This window comes from Arvicanthis niloticus, chromosome 10, assembly GCF_011762505.2.
Source record: "Arvicanthis niloticus isolate mArvNil1 chromosome 10, mArvNil1.pat.X, whole genome shotgun sequence".
NCBI classification, from domain to species: Eukaryota; Metazoa; Chordata; class Mammalia; order Rodentia; family Muridae; genus Arvicanthis; species Arvicanthis niloticus.
Window position 1 is genome coordinate 45,723,813 of NC_047667.1, and position 20,867 is coordinate 45,744,679.

The 20,867-nt window shown below is 39.2% G+C and overlaps 1 protein-coding gene across 2 annotated transcripts in view; it reads right to left on the bottom strand.

The window, feature by feature from the left end:
• The window catches only part of Pappa2 (pappalysin 2), a 230,508-nt gene that overhangs the window by 122,480 nt on the left and 87,161 nt on the right, over positions 1-20,867 (bottom strand). The window contains exons 4-10 of one of the 2 annotated variants that reach the window (XM_076941441.1): positions 18,761-19,054; positions 16,771-16,963; positions 13,222-13,343; positions 10,083-10,572; positions 7,226-7,354; positions 3,002-3,034; positions 2,353-2,444 (exon numbers count right to left, since the gene is read on the bottom strand). In XM_076941441.1, the coding sequence (XP_076797556.1) occupies positions 2,353-2,444; positions 3,002-3,034; positions 7,226-7,354; positions 10,083-10,572; positions 13,222-13,343; positions 16,771-16,963; positions 18,761-19,054 (1,353 nt within the window). The remainder of the gene's footprint in view (positions 1-2,352; positions 2,445-3,001; positions 3,035-7,225; positions 7,355-10,082; positions 10,573-13,221; positions 13,344-16,770; positions 16,964-18,760; positions 19,055-20,867) is intronic. The other variant, XM_034513437.2, reaches the window with a different exon arrangement.

Sequence of the window (20,867 nt, forward strand, 5' to 3'; positions counted from 1 at the left end):
CACAGATACAGTCTAGTAATTTGTCAGCTGCTCACCAACATACAGTTATTATTTTCCTTAATAATTGCCTGAGATTTACCCTTTCGTGGTAAATCTACTTCTGCATGCCAGTGTAAGCCACCCTTTACAGGACATGGTTCTCAGCCCATTTTAAGCCTTCATCTGCAGTCGATCAAATTTATGGCATCCTCAGTGTCTCATCCAGCATATGTACATTTGAAACCACATTCCCAACAGAGCAAGCTGCCCTTCTCTCTCTCTGCTTTGTTATTATTTATGACAATTATGTACATATATAATATAGATTCTATCCATAACTCAGGGACTTTTCCTATTCATTTCTTGTTTTTTTCTTTTAACCACAGGGGGGAAAACCTTTTTTGTTTTTGATTTTTTTAATTCTATAAGAAAATATGCCTTAAAATCACATTTAAGATGTTTCTTCCCATCTATTTTTTTTAAAAATAACAGAGTAAAATCATATCCTTAACATACGATAAATGTATTCATCAAAAAAGATGTCTAATAGTAGGATATACGGCATCAATTTAACTCAGTCAATTACTTAAATATAAGCTTAAATATGGTATTTAAGTATAGTTATAGTAATTGCGATATAGTCTTACTGAAGTTGAGAGGCTGAGAAAATATGAGTCTAAGGATCAAATGAGATAGAAACAACATGAATGCTGTTCTTGAGTTAAATGAGACTTGAGCCCCACTGGAGATGGCGCAGTGTGTTGAGAATGTGTGCTTATTTTCAGTATGTGACCACTATGTGGCTACCAAGAAGAAATGATACAAACAGAGGTAGCATTAACAAATACTTGTGCACAAAAGAGGGGGGTAATTTGTTCAGTATACTCTGCACAGCCAGACCACATCTGGGGTATTGGATTCCTTTCTGGGCATTGACCATACAAAGCGTGCCAGGGTGGGGTAAATAGGAAAGGGTCTGGAAACCTAATCACATGAGGGGGATGTTTGGATTGGAAAGGAGAATAGTGAAGAGGCATTTCAAATATCTGAATGGTAGTCAAATAAAATAGGAAAAAAATGTATCCTCTGAAGCTTCATCATACAAAACTCTCACTTGATTCAATATAAGTGAAGTTATGTTCTAGGACCAGCTTGGCAGAGCCCTTGTATACCCTTTGATGAGTCACTATGGTCTGAGCCTCATATACAAAACGAAAACTGGGAGACAAAAAATTATAACAGATAAGACCATTGTTAAGGAGAATCATCTGATTCAAGTACATTAATCATTACCAGATTTATCTAAGCAGAAACTATGTGCCCATATCTCAGGATTGGATAGAATCAACTTCTCTAAATGAAAAGCTGGACTCTAACCTACTCTTGGTCCATCTATCTGGAAGGGATCAGTCTTTTTCAGATGTTATTCCATTATAGGCATTGAGGTGCATGTGATGCCACTTAACACATGGTACTCAGTGGATCATTGTCTGGATGGATGAAAGGCTAGGTAGACTCAAAGATGATGCTAAGATTCTATGACTCAGAGACTTAGTGCTGGAGACCAGGAGGTTTGCCATGTTTTATGTAGTAGTTAACACCTTAGTAATAGGGTCTACATATTGTAATATGCTACATTGTCTTAAGAGTTAAGGACGCTGAAGTGGTTTCAAATGCACTGATATTTAAGACAAGTTTGATGTGAGGGTTCTACTCCAGACAATCATTACAATGTATGGGTTAGAAAACAGTCTGCATCTGAGGAAGTTTTCCATAGATAGTTCATTGTAACTAGGAATTTTTCCATAGATAGTTCATTGTGTTCTACCTCTCAATGCCAAGAGTTTAGATATGGAGTCATCTAGCTCTACCTTATTACCTCTCATTCCACAGGACAGAAAACACCAGGGCCCTCTGCTAGTCTGTACAATCTCATCTACTAAGCACAGATATCAAGAGATACCTGTTTCTCCTCTGCTTTAGAATATTTCCTGACCTTAATTTGTATATAGAAACTAGATGATTGTTCTGCTTACTTGGCATTTTGGTGTATGCATGAGGACCCAAGAAAGCTCTTGGTAAGGTCAAGCTATGGACCAGTACAATCTGTTTAGGATGAAATTCTGGATCTGATCTCCCTTGGCTTAAATCCTAACTAGCACTTTCAGATAAATAAACAAAAATAAATCATTTAAGCCTTTTGTGCCTCCGTTTAGCTTCTTCACTGTTAAAGTGAGAATTATATTAGTTACTATATGTGAAGTATTTGATGTTATTGCTTTAATGATTAAGATAAGGGACACTAAGAATTCACAAAATAATACATTGATATAGCTCTAAAAGTAAGATATAATCCTAATCTCCTAGACTCACCTGCACAATTGAAGCCTTCTTCCAGTTCACATACTCTTGAGCACCCATCTCCGTTCAACAGGTCTCCATCATCACACATTTCTCCCAGTCTCCTAGAAATATACATTTAGACACACATAGATACTTTACTCATTCAGCTACCATCAATCAATTCATTTAAAGTCCTCATTATGCTTTAAAAATTAAAGCTGTGTAAAAAATAGATATATTAACAGAATTATATTAATATAATTCTATTTAATAATCTACAGAAAATATTAAATAAGCAATATTTAAAGTAGATGTGAGGTTAGTAGATAGTAGATTAGTATCATCAGGGGGTTGTAGAAATTTCTAGAAATCAAATGAATTATGGTTCAAGAACATCTGGGAGAACCTCAGAAGTGTGCCTGGCAAGATTCACCACCAGTCCTGTGACAAATGGAGTCTTGTAATTAGCTGATTTGTGTCCTTCAAATTTGCTGTATTTATTTATTAGATGCAGTGATTTACAGAACAGTAGCATTGCTGTATACTAATAACCAATTATAGGACATAGAATTCAAGAAAGCAATTCCATTTATATACAAATTATATAATCTGGATGAAAGAAGCTGAGTAGAACAACATGCACACGTGCACACGCACACACATACATACACATACATACACAGGATTGGTATGTAATTTGGAAATTCCACTCCTGGGTATGCCAAAGAAAACAGAATTAGAATGTCAAACAATTGTCTGTACTTCCATGTTTATTGAAACATTATTCAAAACAGCTAAGAGATGGAAACCACCTAAGTGTCAATTAACTGATGCATAGAAAAAGAAACTGCCACACATCCAATAGAATACTATCCAGCCTCAAAGGAAAATGAAATCCAGTCCTTTAAGGCAGTGTAGATAGAGATGGATATCATGCTGAGTAAAGCAGGCACAGAAAGAGAAGTATTCTGTGACTTTGTTCATACTTGGGAAAGAAGAATTTGATTTCATACACATTAAAGTATAATGTTGGTTAACAGAGACTGAGGTAAGCAGACACAAGAGAGTGATGGGGAAAGGATTATTGGTATGTTCTGAGTTACAATGACATGGAAGAAAGTCAGTGTGTACTTTTGCTCAGGGTAATGACTAAGACAAATATGTGTGGTATATTCAAAATGCTAGTGAGAATCTGAATTGCTTATACTCAAAGAGAGTGATATATGAAGAAATGAGTATGTTTAACCTATTTAAGTATTACCTTACACAAGGTATCAAAAACATCACATGGGATTTGTGCATTTAATGTTTTTATATAAAATTAATTAATATGTTTAATTAAAAGATATTGGTCATTTTAAAAACTAGTTGATTATCCTGGGCACTGAGTTACACACCACTCTAGAGACAGAATATTCCAAGTCAGCTTTGGACACACAGATAGACCCTCTCTAACAAAACAGCAAAGCAACAAAACAGAAATAGCTAACCTTTGTCGTCTTATAGCTCATTTGTGTCATCTTAATTTCTATTCATTTTACCTAATTTTTAAATCATATTTTATTTAATCATTTTCCCCTGCAAATGTAAAGTTATAAAATTCAGAGTATTTCAGAATTGAATCTCCTGTTTATATATAAATAAGAGATTCAAGTAGCACCAGTGCCGGGCGGTGGTGGCGCACGCCTTTAATCCCAGCACTTGGGAGGCAGAGGCAGGAGGATTTCTGAGTTCGAGGCCAGCCTGGTCTACAGAGTGAGTTCCAGGACAGCCAGGGCTACACAGAGAAACCCTGTCTCAAGAAACAAAACAAAACAACTCAAGTAGTACCAATTGCAGGTGTCTTAGTCAATGACATAGCTAGGGTTCAAGTCACTCTTCCTGCTTCCTAGTGGCAAATGTCATATATGACAGGAAAAAAGAAAACTTCATCTTGGAACTTTAGTTGTTGTCTAAACATAGGTTGAGGTAGGTAACTTATTCCACATTGAGATTTCTTTTATAAAGCAGATTATGTGAACAAAATAGAATAAAACTAAGTTGAAACTTGCACGAAAAAGTAAAATTAGGCAATTACAAAATGGTTATGACTTACAGTTTTCTTCTTTACATTTCAACATGTCCAAACTGGTATATATTTTAGCCCCACATATAAAGAAATCTGAAGTTCTAAAAGGTGCTCAGAACCAAAATATCACAAATAACTCCAGTCATTATTCACAGAATTCTAAGGATATGGATTCAAGCTGAATTAGACATGAGAATATTTATAATACTAAAACTCTGGTTTTGATGAAGAACATAATAATCATGTCTTAAGTTGTAGGATGAAACAGAAGACAGGAATAAAAGCATAGGAAAAACATAGTTGAAGGAATTATGTGTGGCTGAGTGGTAGAACATTATCCCAGTTTGTAGAAAGTTTTAGTTTAATCACCAAAACTGAAAAAAAAAAGTTTAAAAAGTCACACTCTCTAAAACTACCTTGTACATACATCTTATGTTATACATTTTTAATACTATACTTAAGATTTATTTATTTCTAACATTTATGAATGTTTTGCCAGTGTGTATGTCTGTGCACCTGGTATCAATAGAGGCTAGAAGAGAGTATCAGATCCCCTGGACCTGGAGGTACAGACCATTATGAGCCAGCTTGTGGATTCTGGAACCATGGATCATTTGGAAGAGCATCCAGTCCTCTTAACTGATGAGCCATCTCTCTAGTCCCTTCACATTCTTTTCAGACAAAAGCAATATAGATCACTAGAAAGAGACTGCCCCAGGTACCTGGTCTACCATGTGATGTTCAGGAAGCATCCCACAACTCTCTTTCTTGTTTACTTGTGTATAGAGAGAGGATTGGACAATAGACTCTACATTAATGTTTCCCTGCTTCGGGTCTAGGACAGAATCTTGAAAAGAGGCAACTTTATAATTATATTCGAAAGAAAATTCATTTTGCACAGTGCTGCCCAATAGAAATCTAATGAGAGCCATACATAATTTTGAAATTTTTAGCAGTCACTTAAAAAGTAAAAGAAAGAGATAGAATTAACTATAGTACTGTATTTCATCTGACGGTGATATCTAAAATTTTACCATTTGAATTTTTAATCAGTATAAAATGATTGATGAGACATTAGCATTCTTTTTGTATCCCAAACACTTAATCATTTAATTAATGTATCTTCACTTAAATCTTACTGTAATACTTGCCTTTTACTTCAACTTCATATTCATCTATCGAAGCTGTTCCAAACTTTCAAGTAATACTTGAAAAGTTTTTTTTTCCCCTAACAACTGAATTGAGTTTCAGTTTGAAAACAAAATTACCTTAATGACATCAGGATAAATATTTCACATCTTAGTTGCAGCTAACATGTTTTGAAGTCTTAAGTGCCACATGTGTCAGTTGACAGGTGGACAACACGTACTGAGAAAATCAGCTTCCGAATGAGTGCTGCTCAAACTCTCCGGGCCCTCCTTAGTGCTCAGCTTGACAGTTTTCTGTCTGGAACCAAGTGGGTTAAACAATTTACTTGTCTCCTTTCTGCCTTGTGTGTTTGGTTGCCCCCAGGTGAAACGCAGCTGGGATTCAGAAATGACTCCCTTGGACAATAATACAGATTTTCCAGCCAAGGAATGCAAACAGAAGCTAAGGAAGTACATTTTGGCATGGAACCTTGTGAGACCCGCTAGCAGAGAATCACTGCCTCTAGTTAAGCTGCTTCAAGGGCTGGGAGTAAACCAAGTTAGGAAGATGGCCCTTCACCACTTTCTGCTGAATACACGCAGGCAAGTGATATCCAAAAGCTTTGTGGTGGCCACAATTGAAGAACGGCACCCGAAGAGACCTAGCACACTGAGGAGGAGCTAGGGACAAGCAAGGACAAACAAGTGAGATTTCTATAGTTAATGATTTCTATTGTATTCAGATGGGAAAGAACATTTAGTATTTATGTTTTAGTATGATGGAATAGGATTACACCATAGCTTGAGGGTCTTAAAAGACCAAGAAGATAAACAATATTCAGTGATCAGTAGTTGGATGGAATCCCACAAAAGGCTAGAGGGTTGAATATATTTTCCTCATCTGAGAAGCTAAAAAAATGGGCCATCTTAATAATATGCAGAATTTGACAATGCATCATACTTGGCCTCCCAGGTTTCTACTCCCAGCAGCTTTATGTAAGTGTAGGTTTGATGAGTATGAAGGATATGTTAGATGAGGATTGACCAACTGCCTTAGGTATCCTAGGACTAGATATATGCCCATACTAAACTTGGACACGTTCCAGGCAAACCAGATGAGCTCATTCCTAAGACTAATAACACAGGCCATTAGGGAAAAAAAAAACAAAAAAAAAAAACAAAAAAAAAAACCCACAGTCATAGGATGTAAAGGAACCAAAGGAATAATAATTCTATCTTTTCCTTGGTTATATTTACAGAAGAGCTGTACATGGGCCAAATGAGTAACTCCTTTTCCTCAAATTACAGCCAGCTAATAAAACTAAACAAGCAGACCATTGGCCCAAATTCTGTCCTTTAGTATTCTTTAACCATCATCTATAGAAATTCCTCCCCTACCTCAATGCCCTGCAGTTCTTCAATGAGGCCTGAAGGGGGCCCCAGAGAAACATCCCAGTATCTCAACACTCTGGGGACCAGGGTCAAACAAAACAAAACAAAACACAACACAACACAACACAACAAAACACCCTTCAGCACTATGAAGAGATGCCAGTGACCTCTTAAGACCCCAGAATTTCTACAGGAGGATCACACATTCCCTCATTCCTATGCATTTTTAAGTTGAATCAAGCTCACACTGAGGTTGAGCCTCTCTGAGCAGGGGAGCTTGACCTAGCTCACACTGTCTCTCACACATGTGACTCACCTTTCCACCTTCCCATCTCCACAGTAAGGACCTCCATGAATATGGCTCAGAGGAGGGGAAGCTTCTCCAAGGTCCCCTCCAGCTTCAGCTTGAACTTGGTACTGATACATCTGCCCGGGGATGACCTCCCTGTGAAAACCAGTGAGATTACAACCTTAACATCTGCAAAGTGGCATATCCTTTGTTGGTGCCTCATACGAGTTTCAGGAAACTATTAGGTGAAACAAAATGTGAAATGTGCTAATTGTCTGAAACAAAAATAAATGCCCAATCTTATGAGCAGCCTCATGTTTGCTACATAGTTATTTCTATTGGCTCCATATGTTCTCCACTAGTAAATGTAGCCTGATGAGTTAACTTAATATAATCGGCCCTTAGAAAGTAGGAGGATGCCATGTAATGTTTTGAATCAAGGAAATATAGAACAACTATTGAAAACCAGTAAGCTTTATTTTTAAAGTAATCAAACTAAGTGAAGATTAGAATTTCAGTGTGTGGGCTTAGTCATGTCCTTTCTTGGATTTGAGGGCCACAGTTTTTCTTAAAAGAGGATTCTTGCCTTGGAAAGACTGGAACAAGTATTTCATAGAAGTAAGCACAAAACTCAATACCACTTGGAAGAGGTAAAAATTTCCGGCTCAAAACACACTAAATTGGTCTCTACCTCCAAATGCCAAGAATGGAGTTGGTAGAGTTGACCTGAGAGATTGAAGGAATCTATCAGACTCTCTGGTCCCTGGTGACTTGATTAAGTGGTAAGTGTATGACACAAGACATTAGTAAAAGAGTAAAAGTAGTAAAAGAGCTCATGAATGGGGCTACAGGTTCCAAAGATGAATTGTGCCTCATCTTAATTTTATCCAGTGATTGTCCTGATTGGAAAAGTACCACCCAACTCAAGATAGAATGCAAATATTTAAGAGGACATGATCGCGATGAATTATTAGGACCGCCACAAGTGGGCAGTGAGGATTTCCTGCCAAGATTCTCATTTTCCTTAACAGACACTTTAATACAACCACAGAGTCACCACCCCACAATCTGATGTAGCAACCAGCAAACAGGAAATGTCTTGGGGTTTCCAAAATACCTTTAAAATCTTCTATACTGGCTTTTAGGTATTTTAATAGGAAAGACAACTAAATATTAAAGACTCTTAAATTTTCAAATTAGTTTTCCCTTCTGAGAAAGAAATCCTCTCCTGAGAGTGTCAGATGTTGTTTTTAAAGCAAACCCAATTTTATTCCAATCAATGTTGGTGGTTGGTTTTCTTTATTGGGTGGTTTCTTCTTGCCCAACCATGTTTAAAAGTCTTATACTGCTCTGTGGCTGGGAACAGGAATAGATGAAAATGTTTTTGTGTGTTTATTCTTATCATGGGAAAAACACAGCAGCAGGTAACTTGGGCTTCCCATAAGCTGAATCTGTGAAGGGCAGTCTACTAAGGAAGGAGGATAAAATCAGCTGGAAATGAAGTTTGAATCCTAGGCTGCCCATCTATTAGCTCTGAGGCCAAGTGAAAGCCAAGACTTAGTTTTCTATAAAACAGAATATTACTGGCTTTAAATATTTATGTGTGGATATCATTATAAAATAAACATATCAACTGTCTGACTGCAAAATCTAAATCATGCTAAGTTTTCTTTCTAAATACACCTCATGATCTGAATTTCATTTGTTTTTAATTAATTTATTTATTTTTGGCCATTTTCAACTTTCTGATGTTAAAGAAGAGAACAACCATGGAAAGAAGACTATACTGGAGTTCAAACTGAACATTTCTTTCAGGTTTTATAGCTGTGGTGGATTGCCAAAGGTCCATCCCAGCCGACATACACTTCTACAGTGTGTGTGACCCCAGTCTCTCTTTTTAAGAAAAGGTGGTTTACCATTTGAATCTGGAATTTTACATCCAATATTATCAAGAGGAATTTGTATCAGAGACTTGAAAATTACAAGTAATGGGGAGTTTGCTCTCCTTGTTTCTAGGAATTTCCCTGGAAACAGCTATTCACCCATGAGAAGCAGCCCAAGATACAGCTTAAGTGGTCATGAGGAATAGGGTCCTCACATTCCTAGCCATGTCCACTGTCTCAGCTGAGGGCCCCAATGTATGTATGATGTTATCCTGGCATCAAGCAAGCAATCCAGAGCATATAACCTAGCCCATGCATAGATTAATGAAAAATGTTTGCCTTTCACTATACCAGCATCTAAGGCAGATGTGAAATTCTTATCCCAGTCTGCATCTCCAACACTGAGCATACTGAGCCAGGAGCACAGTAGAACTCACTAAGTGTAGAAGGAAAGACATTAAATAAAATAATTGAAAACCAGGGACAAAAGAGAAGAAAGGGAGAGAATGAAATTTAAAAGGAAAGGAAAAAATAAAATATAAATTATGGATGAATCATGAAGCTGTGTTTAACATATGAAAGACCTGTGACCTTTTAGTGTACCTATGGAAGAATTCATCATAACTTGAAAATTGTGGAAACCATGCTGATTATTGGAAAGCTACAAGAAGGAATCCAAAAATAAAATTGCCGGAAGACAGAGAAAATCTGATTCTGGTCAACTTTAGTATTAATTTCACTTACTCAACTGAAATACCTCATACACTAATTTCCTTATTACCATAATGATGGCATTGGCAGTCAAGGCACTTGCTTTCCCTTTTTTGTGAAATAATTCTTCTTCATTTCATATATGTCACTTAGGATAAACTCTCTCCTGGACTTCTGAACTCTCCTCCAACTAAAAGCACTGATTATTAAAAAGTGAAAGCAGAAATAACCAAATAGAAACAAAGTCCCCTGGAGTCTCATGATTTGGAAGATTCTGCTGCCCAACTTACGTATCTGTGAACTTTCTATGGGGATGTGTCACCACCATGGGCAAGCCACTGGAAAAAGGAGGATCTCGGAGAACCTGGTAACTCACAGGCCTGCATCCAGAACACAAGGAACTATTGGGTCGAGAAGTCAAGAGAGCAGCATCAATTTCCATTCGTTCATCAAAGGTATAGACTTTCGCTCCCACGACCTTCTCATCCACGTGGAGTTTGATGGTGAGCGGTATGTCACAAAAAGTGTTTAAGGGCCCAAGGTGCATAGATTCTTTGTGTTCTAGCAAGATCTCTATGTCAAAGAATGCCTTGGAAGAGTTCACAGAGAGGTAAGTGACCCAGAGGGTGAGGGTTTCCGCTTGAACCGGGTATTGGAAAAGCAGCTCCAAGCTGCAGCCTTCTGCTGGACAGGGCACGGTCATATTCATGTGGTTCAGGTGGAGCTCCGGACTCCAGGCCTGCAAGCTAGGCTCACAGGGTTGATCGACATCCGGAGGCCCTGGGGAGATGAGAGAAAAGATGCGTGAGGAACCACCATTAAAATCATGTGAAGGGGCAGTCCATATCAGCAGACAGAAGGTTGAAGGAGACTTCGGAATTCTTATAGAAAGCTCATCATATTGTGGGTTGTTTCTTAAGTGCTCCTCAGGACAAGAGCGAAGAAGTAAAATGTCTGTTCCCTCTATTCTGTCACTTGCACATGGTGACTTTTTGAACAAGAAAGTCCACGAGGAGTGGAAACAGAATGGGATAATGCAGTCCTAGATGGAACCATAAGGCTAATGCAGAGAAATTAAGCTCTGTCCTTATGAAAAAAAAATAAGCAGAGAATTATCTACACTTAGTTTATTAATAACTATGCTATGTTAACATTTCTAAAGCCCGATGCTGATTTCAAGTCAGTGTTATGCTCTTTCTGTTTTTCATCACTAAATTTTTTTCCCCGAGTTCCCACCTTGGCACTATGACTGTTAGCCAAACTTGAAAGTCATGCACTGTGATTTCTATTTCAGTTCAAGTACTTCTATGTAGACAGGTGACCACTTGTAGGAAACCAGAAAATATAAACACACGTGATAGAGCAAGAAAATCTATAACTCATCAGCCAAGCAAAAATATAAGGAAGAAAAAAGATATCAAATATCCCAAATGTAGTCAGTTCAGGGGTGATAATTCATATATCATTTTCTTTTACATCACATGAGGGAAATTGAACTAAGAGTACTGAACAAAAAATAGCCATAATGAGGCTTTACTAGACACTACCCCAGAAGCTATGAGTTTTGATTTTTCTTTTTATAAATAAAATTTATAAATGGCTCAGCAGTTAAGAGCACTGACTGCTCTTCCAGAGGTCCTGAGTTCAATTTTCAGCAACCATATGATGGCTCATAACCATCTGTAATAAGATCTGATGCCCTCTTCTGGCATATCTGAAGACAACTACAGTACACTCATATACAGAAAAAAACAAAAAATCCAACAACTTCTAAAAAAAAATATGACCTGGTCATTTGCCCTTCTAAGGCAAGAGTAAGCCAGTTTTTCTTAGCAGAATTTTCCAGTGGTTATCTCTAAATACTAGCAAATCTAAGGTCCCCATAGTCCAGTCAGCAGAAGTACTTCCTGTCAAAAGTTTATTATGATCTCATGTGAAATATGGAATAGAAGCCTGGAGGTTGACTTAGTTTGTTTCAAAATACAAGAATTTGTAACCATAACTTCAAATTCCCTTTCCTTTTGTCAGATGGCTTTGAACTTTCCCTCAAATTAAAAGGAAAACAGTTTTGGGTCAGGGAGTCAGACCAACACTAAAGTCTCAGCACTGAAGAGTTTTCCATAGAAAGGACTTAGCATGGACAACCAATCTCCAAAACAGTTTATCCCTGTGAGTTTCCCATTCACTTTCTATCCTTCCCCCAAATCTCTGTTTTGAAAAGATTCCTCTATGGTTGGCCCTGTCAATTACCTCCATCCAGCTTTGCCCTTGAGGCCTTATGACTTGAATAACTATGAGCCCAAGGTGACAGTAGGTTGTCATTGTAGAACCATGGGTCATTTTTTGTTCTACTTTTCTTGTCACAATCAAGGCTGAAAAAATTAATTCAAATATACTGCTTCCAACACACCTTTCTCTGCAATTTTGTGGATCTTAAATGCACCCCCCAATGGGCAGAGATGCCTAGAAGATAATAATTAGGTGGGTATCAAAAATAATGGTGAAGAGCTAGGCATAAATGGCACTCTCCTTTAATCCCAGCACTCAGAGGCAGAAGCAGGTGGAGCTCTGATTTGGAGGCCAGCCTGGTCTATAGAGTGAGTTCCAGGACATCCAGGAGTACACTGAGAAACCCTGTCTTGAAAAAATAACAGCAACAACAACAATAAAAAAAAATTCACAGCCAAACAACCAAGCAAAAGATGGTAAAGATAGAAGTCGGGCCCTTTATCCTGAAGGGCTGAAAGCTATGTCAACAACCCTTTCTGCATGGACAATGAAAAGACTCATGTTGAAATTTGTCTTCCAGATCCTGATGTACATATGTGAGTGAGAGTGTGGCTGTTAGATAACTTGGGGGAGGGACAGGAAATGAAATAACAAAAAACATCTTCTCCCTTCTAGAGCCTAGCTTAGATCACATTCAAGGCACAACCAGTACCAGTGATTAATGGACTCATAAAATAGTGTAGATGAGAACAATCCGTGTGGAACACCTAGTCCACCCTGCCCCCCACCCAGACTTGCTCAGCCAGTGCATGAGTGTTCTTAGCAATGTGTTCTCTATTACTCTCCTGATATAGAGGAGTAAGCAGTTAGCTTACACCATCATGCACCAAAGTTGCTCAGGGACCAGGAGACATATGCAGCATTTCTGACCCCAGTTCACCCTGAGGTTACCCTTGAGATGGGCTGAGTTCTCAGTCTCCCTGTATTAAATCTCTGCATTCTCACAGCCTTGGCACATTATACTGAGGCAGGACACTCAGCATGCAGAAGCACTGGCCATGTTTTCAAGATCCTGGGAATATTCAGCAAACCCTCCCTTACCCACATGCAAAACCACCCAAACATGTACCGTTGCTTCATCCACCATTGCCCATGCTCAGTGGCCATTAAAATATTAGTCAAAAGTCCATGGTACTTTACCCACTGCTTCCTCTGGAGTCCAGTAACCTGAAGAGTCACACACTCGCCCAGAGGATGCCTTGTATACATACTGACGGAATGTGCCATCTTCAGTACAGGCGCCACACATACTGTCAGGGGCCCTGGGAAGAGGAAGTGTGAAGAAGGGGTGTTATTATGTTGAGTTAGGAAAAAGAAATCATGAAGACTTTGAGGAACGATGCCCAGGGCAACAAGTGGGTATATTTATCATTGCAATCCAGATTTTTCTTCTGTGAACCTCATCTATGCAAAAATGGTAAGACACAAGAAACCTCAAAATCAGGAAAAAGAAAAATTTAACAGAGTCATAAAGGAGCCCATGGAGATGTAAGGGATCTTTGGTCCTAGAATCATTTCTGAACCAACCTAAAACCCTTTTTGTATTCAGTAAATAAGTGTCAAGAAGGCATAAAATAACCCATACTTGTCCGCTAAAACAAAGTTGTTCCAAGTGGAGTCACAAGGTATAGGTGCTATGACTTTTGATTACCTACTTTTAGATACATGCACAAGAAGTGTAAAGTGTAGTAACCTTTGATTCTCCATTGCCTGTAACAATGAATCACAATTCCTTATCAACCCCAGATGGTAAGGCAAGCCAACTCCAGCCTTAGGTCCTTCAGTTTCTTCATAAACATTATAATTCTAGCACACATCCCACCACACCATGTTCCAAGTGCTCCATGCCAATACATGTTCTTACAATGATCAAATGAACTTTTCAAACGCTCTTGCTCTTACTGCACTTATCCAGTCCTGGCCTTCGCAGTGGTGCTTAACCTTCTTCCTCGAGAGTCTGGTATATGCTTCTGTGTACACACCCTATGGTTGACCCCTTTCTCAGGACACTGCTGTGTGGTGTTACAAATTTATAGCTATCCTCTTTTGACTCCTGGGCCTATGAGTATATCTCAGCATGTTCAGTTCTCATGTCCCTAAGAATCAGCACATGACTGCATTCAGCCAAACCTTTGTAAGGATGTCTATGAGATAATTTAATCAGCAAGAAGGTTTTACAAGCATCACATTTGGAGTAACCAGAACAAGTAGAGATAAATAGACTAAGTAACAAGGACTAACTACTTTTTGAGATCTCTCTCTCTCTCTCTCTCTCTCTCTCTTCTCTCTCTCTCTCTCTCTCTCTCTCTCTCTCTCTTTCTCTCTCTCTCTCATATGTGGAATCTTCTTAGAAGCTCAGTTGTGAACAGCATATCTGAAATGCTAGCTTCAAATTAAGGTAGTATATCAAAAAACATGGCTAGCAGATTAATATCTTATAATACACTAATGAAGCCATATTATTAAACAAAGGCCATAATTATGACAGGAGCCCCCATCTATTAAGCACCTTACATACCTGGTCTTATAGTTTTTATAGCTTCTTTCTAATCCCTGTGATGATACCAAGCTTACAAATGAGTAGTGCTGGAACTCAGAAAGCCTTAAGTCAATTGCCCAATGTCACAAATTCCTTAATTCATTTGAGCAAGCTCCCAAACACTATCTAGTGTTGTATTTTGGCAACTGAAAGGTGCAGTTAAGACCCACTCTCTCTTTCCCTCAGTATTCATTTTAACGTGGACACAATTCCAAGCCACATTTCCCTGATGCATTTGCCCTTCTGGAGCAGCTTCAGAGTACGTAGCTGGGGCTCCTCTCTGACACAAAGATTCCAAATACCTACAAGGGTGGAGTAAACATTACTCCAGGCGTGACACAAATTGCTGGGCATGTGACGTGAATCTCTCCAACACACGTGCTAGGAAGCTTCAAAACTGCTGCCCACCTAGCTGAGAAAAGGAAGCAAATTGCCGTCTTTTCCGCCAACAGACTCTCAGCCAGCCAGTTCTGATGTCTGCTTTATCGTAACGTTTGTACCAGAGAGAGAATTGAAAGATTAAATTGTTTACACATGTTACGTAAACTGATGTAAAACTGGGGTTTGCATGTACCCACAGAGGACTTACTGTTCAGCTGGTCCTGCCAGAGCTACACAAGGTCACACTTGCAGGAGGATGATTCTTATACACATCGCATAGATGTATGCTGAGTCACCAAAGAAACCCATGAAAATCTGGGCGCCGATGACAAGGCAGACTATTTTGTAGCACTGTGAGTGCTAAATGATGTCATGACTAAGCATGAGTCAAGGGATGAGGATTTCAAGAAACTGTGAACATCACTTTGAAAAAGAATCCACTGGCTTTAGAATATCCTCATCTCTCCTTATCTGTCCTAAACTTCAGGTTAAGTCCAGAGAGCATGAGGACATACTTATAGCTGTCTGCTAAGGGTAGCTGGACCTAGATACCCACAGTAAAGTGTTGTCCAAAGAAGAGTAACCATCCAGTGGTCCCACACCCATAAATATGTGGACAGAACAAAGTGGACCTAAGGGGCTATTTTTAAAATTGTAAAGGCCAAAAATTTGGGGACATGTAAAAGGTGAGGGTTGATCCAGAAGGAGTGAGAGGTCAAGTGAGGGTAACTAGGGTTAAATTTCATTATATGAAAATTTCAAATAAAATATTATACTAAGAAAAATGATGGAGTAGATGTCTACCTGCTAAATAGGAAAGCTGAAAATTCAAAGTATTTATTTAGCCTGTGCTCCTCACTTCTAGATTTCCCCCTGAATCACCTGTTGTGGGGTCTTGAGCCAGCCCCACATGTCTCTCACTCACAGGCCAGTATGGTGCTCACTGTAAGGATTACATTAAACAAGTAAAGCCAGATATCATGACGTCTCCCACACCATGGGACTGATGGGAAAGCAGATTCCCCATTATTCAGCTTCTGGGTGTAGGCTTCCAAAAGCAAATTCTACGTGGGTCAAATATGCCTTTTCACTTAAACTACATTCCCTATAGCCACATCAGACACACCAGATCTGTCTGTCTATCTGTCTGTCTGTCTGTCTGTCTGTCTATCTGTCTATCTATCTATCTATCTATCTATCTATCTATCTATCTATCTATCATCTTTTTGTTAAAAAAATTCCTGAGATTAGGTTCTACAAGTAAGCAAAGGAAAAATGATAATTGACTTCAGGTATCATGTTTTTCTTCTATCAGTATGAATTAAGTGTTTACTATGGCAGTCAAAGACAGAAACACTAGCTGCCAGTAGAGGGGGCAGATAGAAACAGAGGAAAACAGTTTCAGAGAGTGGACATCAGGCAGAGCACAGCAACAGTATTAGAAATGCTGGCTTCAGTTGATATACCCCTTACAGTTTCTTTTTTTTTTTTCCCCTAGAACTGACTAAAGAAACATGATCTGCTTCCCCTTTCCCAATCACCACTGTCAAAAAGGAAACCCTGCAGAGGAACCACTGGCTAAGACAGATGGGCAATGACTGCCAGTTCTGCCAGGCCACTCTGTGTGGAGTAAACACACATGATGTACCTCTGGCTCCCATGAGATACCCTTCAACCTGTTAAGGAGCTGAGCCCAGGGCAGACTCAGGAGGTCAGATTTCTCTCCCTTCTTTTGTAATAGTTCAAAAACAGTGGAGCACCTTTCTCACCTGTCATACAAAACTCCGCTGATAGGAGGCAGCCAATGGATAGTGAGGGACTTGTGGGTTTGCCCAATAACCACAGGTGGTATGGGTATGGGGGTGGGTTTTTGGCTTTCACTCCATTGCTGGTATACGAGGTCCAAGTAGCAATGCATCCGGGCCACTTGGTTGGGGGTGAAGTTGTCAGTGCACTCGTCATCTGTGGAGACAAATAAAAGGATGTGGAAGCTTTAACCTGTAACAGAGCACAAAGGCAAGACAGATCTCACTCAGTTCTCGCTATCCCTAACACCTTAGATCTTGCATTTATTAGACTCAGAAAACATTAGACTCTATAAAGAAATGCATTCTTCTCTAGAAAGAAAGCCAGACATAGAAAAGGGAAAGCAGAGACTTGCTTTTCTCACAATACTCTCAGGTTGTCATGAATTCACAGGAGTGTCCTAAGCCAGTGGTTCTCAACCGTCCTAGTGCTGTAAGCTCTTAACATAGTTCCTTATGTTGTGGTGATCCACAGCCATAAAATTATTTCATTGCTACTTTATAACTGCAATTTCCTGCTGTTAGGAGTTGTAAACATCTGATATGAAGGACATCTGACACACAACACCAAAGGGATTGCAATCCACACAACTGTCCTAAACTGATGGTTACCTACGAAGCACACCACAAGGTGGCAGTGTTTCAGCAGAGGGTCTCCTCACTTGTATTTGGAATTACCTACATCTGCTACATAGCCCTGTGACTATGCCCAAGGAGGGTGAGTATTCACTGGAGATGCTCAGTGGAGAGAATGCTGAAATGTTAAGGAAGCTTTAGGGATGAGAACGACGTCCCCAATCTTACTGTCAGAGCCAGCAAAATCCCTGTGTTCATTGTGCATTTCATAAGGTTGAAAAAGACTGATTTTCATTTCAAGCACTTTTCTATTTGAGTAGCCCATCCCTGCCACCCATTCTGCCTCTCAACATTGTCTCTCTCACGCTTAAAGGTGGCAGGCACTTAAGGAATCTCTTCCCATAGACTCTGTATCTCCAAGACCATCTATCTATTCCTCACTAAGGGAGACAGAGGCATTGACACTTATGAATTCAATTCATTGTTCGTAACAATGAAATTTAGGGAGAAACATCTTAAGAGGCCACAGGCAGAACCAGGTAGCTCATTGTTCTTTCTTACCTTCAAAGCCATGAGCAGGGGCTGGTAGTTTCCCCCTTTAAAGACACGGAACTAAAAAGTTGCCTTCTTTCATCATTGGAGTAGGTGATCAAATTAAAGTAGTTGTCAGTTTTAATTATAATTATGCTCATCATTAGAAGAGTACTTATTGCTACTTTTTTTTACCAGAAATAAGGAAAATCTGGGACACAGGCAAGAAGGATGATCCAGAAGATGACTCCAAGAAGAACAAAGCCACACAATGTAGTTTTCACCAAATCCAACAAGGCACCATTTTAAAAGTGAAATAGTATGACTTTGGGCATAGTACATGGAAAGTCAGCTAAGAGTCAATGTGTTAGAAGAGAATCTGACATTTTATATAGTACAATGTAAAAGGTTTTTGTGCTTCACTTAATCAAGTCAGCTTGTTAACTATCTGTAAAAGTAAGTAATGATGGGATGTCTCCACCCAGAGATCTGTCATTCATCACTATCAGACTAGAGAGTCTTCAGGATGCAGGCTTCAATGAGAATCATCATGTTGTAAAAGCCGAATAGATCTTAACAGGGTTTCCGACTTTGTCCCATTTATTCAAGACAGAAACGTGTTTCACTTTCAAGCTCTTGTCGAAGAGAATCTAGTCAATAAGACCCTGTAATATCTCAGTATTTTGTCAAACCTCAAACATGTGGAAATTATAGGAATACTCAACACAAAGTATACTTCTACTCTGCGACATGAATGTCCCTGGCTCCCTTAACTACACCCTAGCAATTCTCAAAGATACTAAATGATCTTAACAGGAAACAAAAACATCATCATCTGTGGTGATACCTGTGTAGCTCATGTAGTTATTAAATGGAGCTCCTGGGAAGAGGGTGAAGCCACAGGTGTCATTAGCTGGCTCTGGGTCCCGACACAGCTTGCTCTTGGGTGTGGGAGCAGTGTCAGCACACAGGTCTCCTGTCTCCATGGATGGCACTGTCTCTCTACAGGGGTCATCACAGGATTCTCTTTCACTGACACCTTTGAAAACATGGTAGAGTCCCAGGACATGTCCCACCTCGTGAATCATGATGTTGGTGTGACCAAGCATGCCATAATAGGTTGGGTTGAGGACAACACCACCTGTAATGGAAAGTTTGGAAAACATCTTTGAGAAAAATAATGAACAGAAGTCACCCTTAGTTATGCCTTTAACAAACACCAAACAGTTCATCCCAACCTCTGAAAATAGTTTATAACTAATGTGTGGCATCTAATTATGTTCTATGGAACTAACCAGCAGATATTTCTTTACTCTCTGTCATTGGGTCTTTACAGTGACCAAACATATCTATATGAGAAGGGCAAGATCTTCAGCCCCAGATATAAATTAAATAACTCAGGGGAGTGAAAAAATGAAGCTATAAATGTTAACCTCAACAAATATTTCCGAGTTATTTAGTTCATGCATTAGTATTTTAAAAGCTTGGCTGGAGAGCTATTACTACTGGCAGATGCACATGAGGTTGAGATCCAGGAAGAGACAGTCAGAGAGATACGTAGTTCCTCTATATACTAACTGCCATTATCCATCTGGTCTCCTAGAAGCTTCACTGTCTGTAAAGTGGGGGTGATAATGCTAACATCAGTGTACTTTAGAAGTATTTGGGAGCTATGCCTGTGGCTCAGGCAGTAAATGTTTAATTTGTAAGCATGAGGGCTGTGCTCAGACTCCATTACCCATGTAAACTCAACTGGAGCAGAAGCACAATCCGAGTTTCAGTGTTAGGGAAGTAGAAAAGGGAAATCCTTGAGGCTTGCTAGCGAACCACTCTAGCAGAACTGGTGAGTTTCAGGTTAGATAAGATATTCTGCATCAAAGCTTAGGTAAAGCATGATTGGGGAAAATATCGGCATCAGTCTTTGGCTTCCACATAGGAAGGTGGACCCATACATAATAAGTAAAAAAGTATTCGACATACGGGGGCTGTTTAATAAATGAGTTAAGAGAATTACTTGTCCACGACTGATCAAAGATGCAGCGATCGTGATGTGCTCAGCCCCAAGTGGTACATGTAGTGGTACATCTATAACAACACCTGAGGCTCAAGGAACATCTTGGAAGAGAGTAGAGAAACTGCAAGAGCCAGCGGACCTGAACAGCAACTGCAATATCCTGTCTTCTATTATAGGCTAAAGAGGCTGCACCCATGAAATCTCAACATTGTGGCTGTCTAAACAAGACCTGCAAATCGGTAAAACCAGTTGAGATGCCAACCAGGGTGGAAGAAATTTCATGGAAAGTCCCCCTTAAATAGAAAGGTACAGGCAATTAATGACGTCTCAGAGAGGAAGAAATCATCTTCCCCTAGAAGTCTTCTGATTGGTCATTCAATACGAACTACTCATCCCTGATAACATGTACATAGGAAAAACACTAAACAACCTTACAAAGTTGTATTTATATTTTTATATGTATGTATTCCTATAACAATAAGAAGAGTGAGAAATAAGGCATGGATCTGGGAGGAATTAGAAGGAGTGGGGTAGGGAATAAATATGATAAAAATACATTGTACGAGATTCTCAAAGAATTATTAAAATCTTTTTTGAAGAATGTTGCCTCTTTTTCAGCAAGTTTGCCTAAAGTGAGTTCACCTCTCCTACTACTGAGAAGCTAGAACTCCCCACTCACCCTCAGAATTTCCACAGGACTCCAAGACAAATGTTCAGAGAACAGGAAATTTCATGAAATGAGTTTAGAGGTGATGAGTGAGCTGGCTTCAATCTGCACCCCTTACTAAAAGCCCACCCTTGCTTTCTCCCTTTTCCCATAACTGAACCACGTGACTTGGCATTATTTTTTAGGCTTAAAATCGTCAGAGGAGACTAGGTATAATCAATCACCAGTACCTGACAAAGAGAATATCAAGAGACCTAAGATCAGCCTTCAAGG